This window comes from Mastomys coucha, unplaced genomic scaffold, assembly GCF_008632895.1.
Source record: "Mastomys coucha isolate ucsf_1 unplaced genomic scaffold, UCSF_Mcou_1 pScaffold8, whole genome shotgun sequence".
NCBI lineage: Eukaryota > Metazoa > Chordata > Mammalia > Rodentia > Muridae > Mastomys > Mastomys coucha.
The window spans coordinates 53,513,450-53,526,252 of NW_022196914.1; the positions used below are offsets into that span (position 1 = coordinate 53,513,450).

The window sequence follows — 12,803 nt, forward strand, 5'->3', positions numbered from 1 at the left end:
GAAAACTACTTATAAGGTAAAATGAGTTTGCCACATATGAAAGCATTTTATGCCTTTTTTACCTGTATGCCAGGCTGCTGTTGTGAAGTATTCTCTTACATAGAGAGAAAGAAATTCCAGTTTTAAAAAATAGAATAAAAGAAGAGGGGACCTTCAGTTCCATTGATCTCATCTCTCCTGTTCCGGCCCCAGCCGAGTCACAGAGCTTCAAAGGGGATGCACCACAGCACCGAGCGGGGGCTACATCTCTTGCCTTATTTCAGAGTCTAGCTGTAAACCTTCACAGCCTACACCCATCTTCGCTCAGTTATAAAAACGTAACAAACCAGGCAAGCAAGCTGCCAAGTTTCGTCGAGGTAAATGACATATTAAAATGCTCACCAGCCACTTGTTTCAACATCTGGTCACTTCGCGCCGAGCTGTCATCATAGTGTTCGAAAAGCGAGAAGGCGGCAGGCATGTTCTCTAAGGAAGCTGTGCTCTCCATGGCAGACAGCAGCCTGACAAGGGAACAGAACTCTACTCAGTCGGGCAAGCAAGAATACAGAACCAAAACAATCCTCCTGTTCAGCCTGAAGCTGGTGGGAATGAATGTGGTTTGTATGAGGCAAGGTCCTGCCAACCCCTAGGGCATCCAAAAGCATCAGGAAAAGAGACATCTAGACACCTGATGATAGTAGGTCTTGTCCCTGGGGCTCTCAAGTTTGAAAAGTTTCAAATTATCTAGACTTCAATTCCTATCTAATAAATCAGTCCTAAAATTTTGCTTCGTGTTAGTGGTTATTTTATTTCCTAAAGGATGCTAATATCCTGAGCCAGTCTGGAAGTTCCCATGCTATAGGGAAACTCCTGCTGTTCTCAACTCTCAGCACAAATCTTCCAGTCCTACTAAAAATTAATGCTCACCTACTGTGTGCCGGGCTGTGTTCCAGGGGCTGGGAGTCTAGCTATGGAATGAAGGCCACAGCCACATCCAGAAGACAGGCCTCAGCTCACAAAGGAACTGGTCCTATAGACCCAAGTCCTTAAGCAGAGAATGTGCTTACACTAAGACCGAGCATTTGGATCCAGGTAAGACACAAATGCATGTAAACACAAGGGATAGAAATAGGTTAGCTCTGAAAGGAAAAGACGGGAAGGGGAGTTACAAAACAATTTGTCTTTAGCCGGAGGGGCTTTGGAGTGAGCCAAGGCTGTCTCATACAAGCCTGGAATGTTCTTCTATCAAGGAAGGCAACATTGAGGCGTGTCACTGGCTTCCTTCTCTGAACTCTTGGTTTTCCAGCAGCAGACCTACCTTTGCACTGGCTGCTGGGGATTCCCCTAAGCTCCCCATCCTAGCACAGTTCCTTCCTTCACTTAGCTCATTTCTTTGTTCAAAAGTCATCAAGGGGAGAGAGGCAACTAGTCAGGTGAGGCCTGCCCCCTCCAACTTTGCTGCAGCCTCTTTCCAGTTCTGTTTATTTCCTGATATTTATCATGGCCTAGTTTGTTCTTTAACTGCCAACTACACCAAAATATAATTTGCATGCAGGAAAAATTGTCTTATTCATTATTGTATTGCAATTCCTTACTTGATGCACAGTAGGCATTAATAAATATATCTTCATTTAAGAAGAGGCCAGTGGTTTAATCTGTATTGAAATCAGGATCTCTGGCATAGTAAATCTGGTGTCACAATAAGGGGGAAAGGTCATGAAATATTTAAAGAGTCTCCTCTATGCTTACTATTGTTAAACATGATAAGATCCACTACCATCTGGTTTCGAGAAAATGCTTCAGTGAGGATCTCAGGGTATTAAAAATAATCAGAAATCTCTGAGACAATAGAGTGAGTGAAAATATTACAAATGGAAAAATGACATGAGCATAGGCCAGAGGTACCAATGAGTATGTCTCACTAGAGAGCAGAGAACACCGTGGCACAGAAAACAGACAGATATAGAAGGGGAGAGCAGTCTGTGACCCGATGCCTTTCACATCCACTGAAAATTTCTATTTTATCTTTGCAGATAAGTAGGGTCACAGAATTGTCTGTGAAAGGGAAATATAGACAGTCCTGACAAGCAACTGAGGAGAGATCAGAGCCAGTAGAAAAGATAGGCAGTGGATGGGTTGGCAGACTCCTACATTGATCTAGAGAGGGGGAGATTAAAAGCCTATATTAAGGCTTTGAGGTACAGAATATAGAAAGAATAGACTAGGAACTATTATTTGAGTGGTGATCAGGGAAAGAGAGATGCCTTAGCAGTTAAGAGCATTTGTTGCTCTTAGAGGATCCAGGTTCAATTCCCAGCACTCATGTGGTAGCTTACAACCATCTGTAACACCAGTTCCAGGGGATCCAGTGACCTCTTCCGATCTCCTCAGGCACCAGGCATGCATATGATACACACACAGACATGCAGGCAAAATACCCATACTCAAAACATTAAAAATAAAACAAAATGTAGCCAATATGCACACTAAACCTTCTCAATACATTTCATTAACTTTACAGAAGCTGCCTGTAGATTCCATAGTAAAATGTTATATTTTCTCTTGTACATGGACTGATTCAATTTTAACAGCAAGTTGATATCCTTTTACAAGTCAGTGCTACTGTATCTGAGACTCTCCTGTTTATAATACAGAAGAATAGAACACAGAAGGGAATGCATCCTCTTAACAGGAAAGCATTTATAAGGCAAAAATGTGTTGTTTAAGATATGCAAATGTTGGGTCTGAATATGCTTGACAGCATTCATTAATTTAAGCTGAGAAAAATTTAATATACAGGGACTGTCTTCAGAGATATGACATGAAGCGAGAAAGAAGAAGCAGGAAAGAAACAAACGAGAAAATAACAGATTTAACACTTCCTATAGAAAGGAAGAAGTTGTCTTAATTTAAAAGTGTATGGGCTGGAGAGATAGCTCAGCAGTTAAGAGCACAGACTATTCTTCCAGAGATTCTGAGTTCAACTCCCAGCAACCACATGGTAGCTCACAACCATCTATAATGGAATCTGATGCATCTATAATGGAATTCTAGTGTAAGATAGCTACAGTGTACTCATATAAATAAATCTTTTTTTACAAAAAAGTATGTGTATGTGTGTGTGGTATCTGTGTATATGTGTTTGTATGTGTGTATGTGGATGTGCCAAGGACCAGCCTCAGCTTAGAGAGGAGTTCCTGAGAGAAGGGGTATCTGGAAGCAGTGTAACAAACAACTGGAAGTCAAATTGTGGGTTTCAAACTGGCTGTCTATGTTCTACTCGAGACAGCTTTCCAGGTTGCTCTTCTATGTTCTCCTTTCTTTGGAAATCTCCAGACAGCTCTCTGCTCAAGACAGCCTTATTTTTTGTAATTCTAAAAACTCTCTGCATCTCATATCTTACAGATCAAAAGCCCAGTTTTTTATTTACATAACAATTCAGTCATTATCCCAGGTTCCTTTTTGATTATCCCATGAATCAGCATCCCATAACCTTAGCTCCTTGATTCTTAGAAAGAGACAGCAAGCATAGCCAATAATATAGCTGGGTGGGACCCAGCCCTGAAATTACCATTCCTACCATGCCTGGGCCTGTACCTAAACTCCCTCTGTGACCTTGAACTCAGGAATCTACCTGTCTTTGTATCTTGCCATGCTGGCTCTAGCACAGTTGCCTTTGTCTCCTTAGATCTCTGAAGCTTCTTATACAATTCATATTATATCCTTATATTTTTGCAAAGTTGAGAAATTATATATTTTTGAACTCATGTTTTCAGTGTTCTTTCCTACAGCCTTAAGGAATGTCCTGAAGGTCACAGCATTCTTCCATTTTGCTGAGACATAGCCATACCCCATGCCTCCCAGACTTGAAGATATGTACAGTTTTATACAATCAAGCCTTATGTCCATAGCAATCATTAATACTCGTGGAGACCTACCTCCTTAAGGCTCTGTTCCAGGGGCAGGAAACTATGTCATACTGTCCCTTACATGACCAAACTGGACTCAGCATGTGTGTGTGTGGTTTGTTTGTATTTATAGAGATTTATTTATTTGTTCAGATATCTTCATCAAATCCCAGAGATTTGTTGTCCTTTATTTTACTATATTAAAAAAAAAAGTCAGTTATTCCAACACCTACACAACCTATTGAACGTGGAGATGTCAAGCTGGTGCCTACATAGAGTCTCCATCTCTATATTCTAGTGTCTTTGATACAGGAGTATACTCTGTAAGCGACTAAAAGAAAAGCATAAACACCAACCTAGCTCCAAGGCCTTTGATCTACAATGGTATCCAGCCTGCAAGATAAGCTAGGGCAATAGTGGCACAAAGCTTGTGGGAGTAACCAACCAATGTCTGATTTCACTTAAGGCCCACTCCATGAGAGGGAACCTATACTGACACTGCTTAGGTGACCAAGAAGCAGAGACAGGATAACCTACAGACCTAGGGTACAACTGAATAATACTAATCTAAAAGCGGGGAGGGGAAGTGCAATGATAAAAGGATATCAAGAAAACATAGCTCTCTAAATCAACATGAGCAAAAACTCATATGATCTCATAGATCCTGAAACACCATCCATACAGCCTGCACAGGTCTGCACCAGGTCCTTCAGTGCATATATTATCGCTTCCAGTTTAGTGTTTTTTATGGGATCCCTGAGTGTTTGAACAAGTGGGTCTCTGATTTTTGTGCTGTCTCCTGGACTCTCTTACTTCTGTTGGTTTGTTTTATATAAATTTGATGTGATACTTTTTGTTTCATCTTATTATATTTTATTTTGTTATATTTTTAATGAATGAATGAATGAGTGAATGAATGAATGAATGAAAAACTAGCCACTAGGGACAAGGTTAGCAACTAAACTGTCACTTATACCTGCTGGGAGAGGAAAAAATCTGCTTCTCCAATGGAGTGAGAATGGGTATACCAACCACTCCAGTGCAGGCCCATGTTCAGGAGGAGCTGCCAACACATAATGGGTTCTACTGTTTTTGTGTGCTTTTGTTTGGTTACAGTTTGGTGTTTCACATTTTTTTGTTGTTGTTTTTTTCTGTTTGGGTGTTTTATTTTATTTTCTTATTTGGGGTGTTGTTGTTTACTTGAGTTTCTGTCTATTTTGTTTTGTTTTTGAGAAAGAACTTAAAGTTGATTAGGTAAGGATGAGGAGAGGATCTGGAAGAACTTGGAGGAGGGAAAGAATATGATCTAAGTATATTTAAATTTAAAAATTGTTTTAAATAATAAAAAGTATAATAAAAAGAAAGTATTGGCTACCCCTTGAAATGATCTGCAGCAATAGTAAAGATAAATTCATTGTCAATTGGGAATGAAAAAGAAATTAATTAAAATGACATGTAAATTACCAAGTTAAAGCATAAAACAATAGAAATGGTGTTTAGTATGCAATGGCTGTCAATTCATATTAGTGGTAATCAAGTATTTAGAAAAATGAAACCATCCTTCAGCAGTTTTACAGTAAAAGCATTTATAAATTTTCACCCACCAAATTTCTTCCTAATCAATATCGTACACATATGGATGGGATAAAAACAATCAAATATGTCTCTATAATGTTCAGTATATGTGGAATGGCACTATGAATCCACATATAATTTTAAATTAAAAATCAATAATTACATTACTGATCTCTATTGAAACGTATATGGATTACGGCTTGTCTCAAAGTCATTCATGAGAACTGGTGAGGAGCCTCATCTTACCTATAAATCCCTGTGTGGTGGGGTGGGGCTCCAGGGGCTGGACATACATATTAGCAGGTATACTCAGTCAGTTTTGGAAACCACTGGGCCTGAAGACAGACTGCTTTCAACAAGAGGTTCCCAACCCTGCCTGCCCATTACAATCATCCAGGAAGCTTTGTGCCCAGTCCACACTTCAAAACAATGAAGCCCCAATGTTAGGACATAAGGATAATCAGACATCATCAGCATCGGTGGGTTCTGTTTTGTTTCTAGAGGCAGGGTTTCTCTGTGTAGCCCTGGCTGTCCTGGAACTTACTCTGTAGACTGGGGTGACCTTGAACTCAGAGATCAGCTTGCCTCTGCCTCCTGGGTGCTGGCTTAGCATCAGTGGGTTTTAATGTTCCACAAGTAACTGTTCAGTCACTGTTACAAAACTCTGGTCAATTAATGCCAACACTAATATATAAATAGGTTTTATAAAGCACATTGGCACTACCCTATAAGCAAATAAGACTCATTTCTGCAGCTTCAGATATCTGAAAATGATCAGGTTTCCTATTCAAACTCCCTTTTTCATACATGCATCCCAGATAAATATTTCTGATTTAATATTTACGGTTTACTCTCTGCCATTGAATGTCAGTAGAAGTAAACCCAAGGGAATATTTAAATAATTTAGAAATGGACATTTATTCTTCCACTTAAGCTTGGGCTTAACTAGCAGGAACAGTCTCAAGTTCTTGCGTGGGGTTAAAGGAAAGGGGGTGAGACCAGTGTCTGGATGCCATCAGCAGATGATACAGGAAACAAACAGAAATCTGATGTCTGGTGTTTTTATAGATAGCACTTTCTAATCTTGTTGAGGTTTTGCCTCTCACAAGAATGAAGACTCTCTTAGACCAAGCATTAAAAGCATCATCAATACAAGATGCAATTAACAGGGTATCTATAGGTAATCCATTAGATTAGCTGAGTAGAAGGAGAGGAGGTCGGAGGTACCTTCTGTGGAGAAAAATGATAAGCATGCCGTGAAGGTGACACAGGTCTGAAAACTGTAGCAGCAATGAACGATTGCTTCAAATGTTCATATTTAACCAATAAGGCTAATCATTTGTAATTTTTGTGTACTCAGTAGCAGGAAAGATGGTTGAGGTTAGATAGAAAATACAGGTTTAGAACTCTACTCTATGATAATTGTTATTTAACCAAAGCACATGCAGTTTTCTTCTGAGCTGTTATTTGACTTTTAAGAGCATTGTGTGTAAGAGTGAAACCCCAGCAGCTCATCCCACCATGCTCTCCCCTCAGGCTGCTACAGTGCACCTGCTGCATGTACCTTTCATTGATTTCCTCAAATGACTTGGGTTGGGAGAGGAAAGAGGGAGGAGGGAGGGAGGGAGGAAGAGAGGAAGGGAGAGAGAGAGAGAGAGAGAGAGAGAGAGAGAGAGAGAGAGAGAGAGAGAGAGAGAGAGAGACTAATTAACAACAGAAAGTAAACGCAACCAGGAGCATTAAGATCAAACACAGTCAACAGTCTTTACTCCTAGGCATCCCTGAGGCCTTTGGGACTTTAGGTCCTAGCAGAGAAACTGGTACTCAGAGAGGGAGAGAGCCCAGTGTGGAGAAGGGAGGGCCCTTCATTTGCCACTTGCCTTGCTCTCCCTGATGGGCAAGGCTGGCAGTGGGCTGTTGTATCCTGCTTCTCTTTAGTAACAAATGTTTTAGAATTCTGCTTAGCAAGAAAAAAAAAATGACTTGAATTTGTTTCAGCAGTCATCTTTAAAGGGGCATCTTCTCTCCGTGTCCTATATTCTCCACTTTCTCCACAATGAATAGATATCACCACCAAAAGCAGAAGCAAGTGTTTCACCCTCTCCTAACTTGTTCTTCTAGAGAGAAAGAAATAGTCTCATCAACGGTTATTGTGAAAGACAAAGTCCCTTGTTAATGTTATATTTCATAGGAGGGTCCCAATTTAAAAAATATTAAAGCTTTGCTTTAATTAAACATAAAGACACCTAATAATTTTAAATTCTCCTTTGAGGATTTCAACATTCACTTGACATAAATCTGCCCTGGCCAAGGTGTCTACAGAGGCAGATCATGAGCTCTTTAATGCCTGTGCCTGTCTTTGCCTCAATCTATCTCTAAACTTCACTGGGAGGTCTAGGAGGATAGGGAACTTTGAAAGAGGGGGCGGGGTCCTCTCTTATCATTTCCATCTGTAGATTCCCCATTTGACAATTAAGCTTGTGTCTGACCTCTGGGAAAACATCTGTATTACTCATGGTTAATCATGAGTCTACAGAGAGACTTTTGGAGCGTTCTAGGGGGTTATCAGGAACAAACTAAGGTGCACCCAAGAGTCTCACTCTTTACAAGTCCCTTGTTTGAATTAAGGAATCTTGTCACAGGGACACTGCTTCCGGGAATATCCCTGCCCTATTTGAGGAAGGTGCCACAATTTTGCCTCCCTGATATATCAAAAAGAGAACCAAAATGTTAAGTCAGCTACTTGGTAAGGAAGGTCAGATGGAATGGATCACATGAGAGATCACCTCAGATGAGAGTTCACAGGAAAGGCCCAGGAACTATCATGAGGATGCTAGGTAACTAACAGGAGACAGGGCTGGCTCTTGGAGGAAAGGCCTGGCATAAGTGAGGTTGTGAGGGGGCTCTTCGATTTTAGGTGATCAACCTTCTGAAGCATGATAATCAGACAGCCTCCCCTCATGGATCTCTCAGGGATCTATTAGTCTTTGTGGGGCCTTTTTTTATAATATAAACATACATCATGGATGCCCAAAGAATTTTGAAATTCCAGAATTGTGTGAATTCCGTACTGAGAGATAGAGCTCTCTGGCTTTGCCTTGGAGATGTTGCTAGCTTTGTTTGCTTTCTGAGACAGTCTTGCAATACAGAACAGACTGGCCTTGCACCTGTGATCACACTGCGTCGGCTTCCCAAGTACTGTGATTACAGGGTTGTGCCTCTGGGCACAGTTTATAAACAAAGCAGACTTGTGCCAGCACTGCAGCAGGTATCCGCCTGTTCACTGGTACTTACAGCCAGGAAAACTGTCTCGTCCAGCTCCTCAGCCTCTCTCACGATGGTCTCCAGGGTATCCTTGGCCGTGTCCATGCTCTGCAGGAAGTGGACCATCTGGTCATGCAGGAACTCCATTTTCTTCTTCTTCACCTCCTCAAAGCTCTGTGCTTTCTCATCATACTGCGCCAAAACCTTCTTCATCATCTCCTCGTTCTGCATTTCAAGTCGTCTCTCATTTTTGCTACACTTTTCCTAAAAGGGTGGAGCAAAAGCACTTCTTAATGAGCCAAGAAGTGATGCCTTCATTTGTCCTTCATTTTTCCCCCCCTTTGGAAGAACTGGCTTCTGATATCACAGTAAAAGAATCAAACATTAAATACGTGGTCTAAACTTTCAGCCTATAAATCTCTTTTGCTGTCATTAGCTTTGCAATGGAATTCACTGGAAGACTATCATCAAGAAGATACAAAAATATCAAAATTTCAAAAAGGAAAAGAAAGTTATATCCAGGAAGAATGCTGGCAATCAGGCTGTAGAAAGGGCTTGTGTGATTTTCACCTCTCAGCACCAATATTCTCCTGGGGCAGATTTGCCACAGTGGAAGGAACTTTATTGTCCATTTGGACATACCTCGTGATTGGCTATTCACACTAGAATGACTGAAGAAGGGGACAATAAAGCAGGTGTTCACTGATCAACAACAGGAACAAGGGAATTGGATGGTAGTTTTCTGCAGTGTCCTGGAGTCCTCTAGCATTCCCTGATTGACAGCTTCAGGTATCTGGGCCACCTCTGGATAAGGACTGAACAACCCTACTACTCTTTTCATGGTAGAGGGGCAGGAGCTAACAGAAGTGTATACATTCAGAGGTGTCTTTGGGCATCCATTGGCCCCAAATCAGTTGCTATAGAATATTTCTGGAGGCCAAGCCAGTGTGGGGCAGGAAAATAGAGTGGAAGTCTCTCACCCATGAAACAGAAACAGTTACTAATACCTCTTAGTAACCGGTTGTGACAGTTAGCCTTCAGAGAACATTGGCCTTAGTATACCAGAGTCCCAAGAAGTGATTGTCTTTAGAAGAAAATTCTTTATCCTTAGACAGAAAGTGGTCTCATGGTTCACAGTAAGGGAAGACTATACGATCCCTCACTTTTTATTAGGAAAATCAACAGTGTAAACACCCCCCCACACACACATACACACTACATATTATATCCCCCAACAGGCACTCTATACCACTTCCCCCACATACACACAAAACACATGCATATACCCTACATACCCGCTACACATGCATTCTGCATACTACACACCATACACATACTATATACCACATGCACCCTACAATATGCACACCAAATCAGTTCCAACTGGTTTCCTGTTGATACAATGTATAAAGCAGGATAAAGTAGAAGCAAGTATGTTAGCTTACCTCAATGGTATTAAAAAAGGATTCAATCTCACTAACAAAAGCTTCGATCCTCAAGGATTTTTCTTGTAGGTTCTCAAGAAATTCTCCTAATTGAACCTGAAGGGAAGAATTAAGATATCTTTACTATATAGAATTAGAGGAAAACATTTCAATTAGTGAGTTCCAGTTTAATATAATTTGCAGACATTCACTATACCACTTTCATGAACAAATCAAATTTGGGGTATTATTTTGCTGTTTCACCTAAATGGATTTGAAACATTATGTATGATGAACAGTCAAATTTTATGGTGCTAGAGAAGTAGCTCAGTTGGTTAACCACTTTCTTTGCAATCATGAGGGCAGGAGTTTGATTCCCAGACCAATGTAAAGCCAACTGTGAATGGATGCACAAGCTTGTAATCCCAGAAGTGAGGTAGTAGAGACATGTAGTCCATGATGGTGTAGTCCACCATGAAGTCATGGTGGTAATGTAAGACTCTGATGAGCCTTAGCTACCAGGGACCCCCCTCCCCAGAGTGAACAATGCAGAGCCAGGGATCAATGCAAAAGCAAGAGGAATGTATTTTTCCAGTGCGCCGTGGTTGTCCTGCACACAAAGGAGAAGCAGTCATCTCAGGCAGCTCGTTTGACTAGTTTTTATACAGTTTTCAGGGGTAGAATAGAGCAACAGCCATAGGCACAATGTGATTGGCAGAACAGTGTAACTTTTATACTGATTGGTCCTTAAGGGATGAGGTGGCAAGGACTTCCCTTATCTGTATGCGGCCACCAGTCAGTGGGGGTTGGTCCACCCTGCAGTTTTCCTGAGGAATGTAATCCAGGAAGGGAGGGGTCTTTATGCTCTGGGGTCTGGTGGAATTTTCCAAATGCCCTGAGCTGACATCTTCAGTAGGAGGTAGTGGGTCACTTTGTATTTACTGTCTATCTACAGGTGATTCTAAAATTCCTCAAACTGATAATCAACACAAACTACTTCAGAGTATATAAAACTCATGTTCTTGTGAGCAGTAATAATTCAAACCCAGAGTTTATTAAACACAAATACCCATGCATATGTGTGCTTACACTCACACGAAGACCAGAGGGAAACCCCAAGTATTTTCTTAGGCACTATCCACCTTTTTTGCTTTTGACAGGGTCTCTTACTTTCCTGGAACTCATTAAGTAGGCTAAGCTGGCTGGCTAGAGGGAACAGGGATCTGCCTCCTTCATTTCATCCTTCAGGTATCCAGACACCACTGCACGCCAGACGGGAAGGATGAATCGGAGCCTGGAATGAGTGTGTGTGTGTGGGGGGGGGTAGCATGGGGGGAATATTCTCTGAGGATTTTAGTGTTACATACAGCTCTTTTGGACAATACTAAATGACACAGCTCTCTTAGATGGTCTTCAGTGAAACAGCTTGTGCACATTCACTTTATTTGGGGTTGACAAGGGCTATAAATGAACTTTGGAGAGTGTGAAGGAGTTTTCAGGGTAAATGTAAAATCATTGGCCGGAGCCGAACGTAGTGTGCATGCCTCCTTTGTATGAAATCCCAGATACTTTCTGAGTGGGTTCTTATCAGGAAAGAAGTTGAACTTGAACTTTTCCAAGGGCGATGTGACTTTCCTCAGGTAGAGGGCATGGAGGGTCAGATCTGTAGACAAGGTCAGAGAAAGGGAAGCCCTGATTCATTTTGCACTGAGCTCAGAGGAGCTATCTGGACATGGTAGAACTTAAGCAGCAGGATTTTCCAACAGTCATTTAGAAAATTTGGAGGGTGGGTACATGAGGACAGTCCCTGCTTCACCCATAGTTCTAAGCCCAGAGGTATTCTGGCCTGATGGGTTTGGCCTAATGCTACTTGTATTCTTATCTTAATTTTTACACCCCCCAAATTGTTTGCACAAGAGTCCAAACATCCCTACACATAAGGCACTGAGAGATCCTGACCCCAGTTGGTTCTGACTGGCAAATAAAGTTGCCAGCAGTCAATGGCTGGGAAGGGCAGACAGGGGTGGGACTTTTAGGATTCCCAGGCTAGGGACTAAGGGAGGAAGGAGAAGAAAGAGGAGGAAGAGGAAGAGGAGGAGGAGGAAGAGGAGGAGGAGGAAGAGGAGGAGAAAGAGGAAAATAAGGAGGAAGAGGAAAAGGAGGAGGAAGAGGAGGAGGAGGAAGAAGAAAAGGAGGAGGAGGAGGAAGAAAAGGAGGAAGAGGAAGAGGAAGAAGGAGGAAGAGGAGGAAAAGGAGGAAGAGGAGAAGGAAGAGGAGGAAGAGGAGGAGGAGGAAGAGGAAAAGAAGGAGGAAGAGGAGAAGGAGGAGGAAGAGGAGGAAGAGGAAGAGGAAGAGGAGGAGGAGGAGGAGGGAGGAGGAGGAGGAATAAGAAACCTGCCATGCAGGGAGAAGGAGAGAAGAGATGGTGTAAGAGCCATCTGAGAAGGTGTAAGAGCCAGGAGAGTGTGGCCCACCTGGGTCCAGGGCAGCCACGGAAGAATACAGAATGTAGTAAGGGATTATCAGAGGGAGGTGGACTAGCCACATGGAGGTTAGGAAGTGGCTCAGCCATTGAGCTGTTTTAGGCATGTCAAAATATAAAGGTTATGTGTGTGTCTTTCATTAGGAAATGTAAACCACTGGGCAGTAGCAG

The 12,803-nt window shown here is 41.8% G+C and overlaps 1 protein-coding gene across 1 annotated transcript in view; it reads right to left on the bottom strand.

Moving 5' to 3' along the window:
* Positions 1 to 12,803, bottom strand: part of Cmya5 (cardiomyopathy associated 5) — a 103,354-nt gene that overhangs the window by 38,469 nt on the left and 52,082 nt on the right. The window contains exons 3-6 of the mRNA XM_031360509.1: positions 10,172 to 10,267; positions 8,757 to 8,990; positions 7,027 to 7,049; positions 382 to 500 (exon numbers count right to left, since the gene is read on the bottom strand). Coding sequence (XP_031216369.1) covers positions 382 to 500; positions 7,027 to 7,049; positions 8,757 to 8,990; positions 10,172 to 10,267 — 472 coding nt within the window. The remainder of the gene's footprint in view (positions 1 to 381; positions 501 to 7,026; positions 7,050 to 8,756; positions 8,991 to 10,171; positions 10,268 to 12,803) is intronic.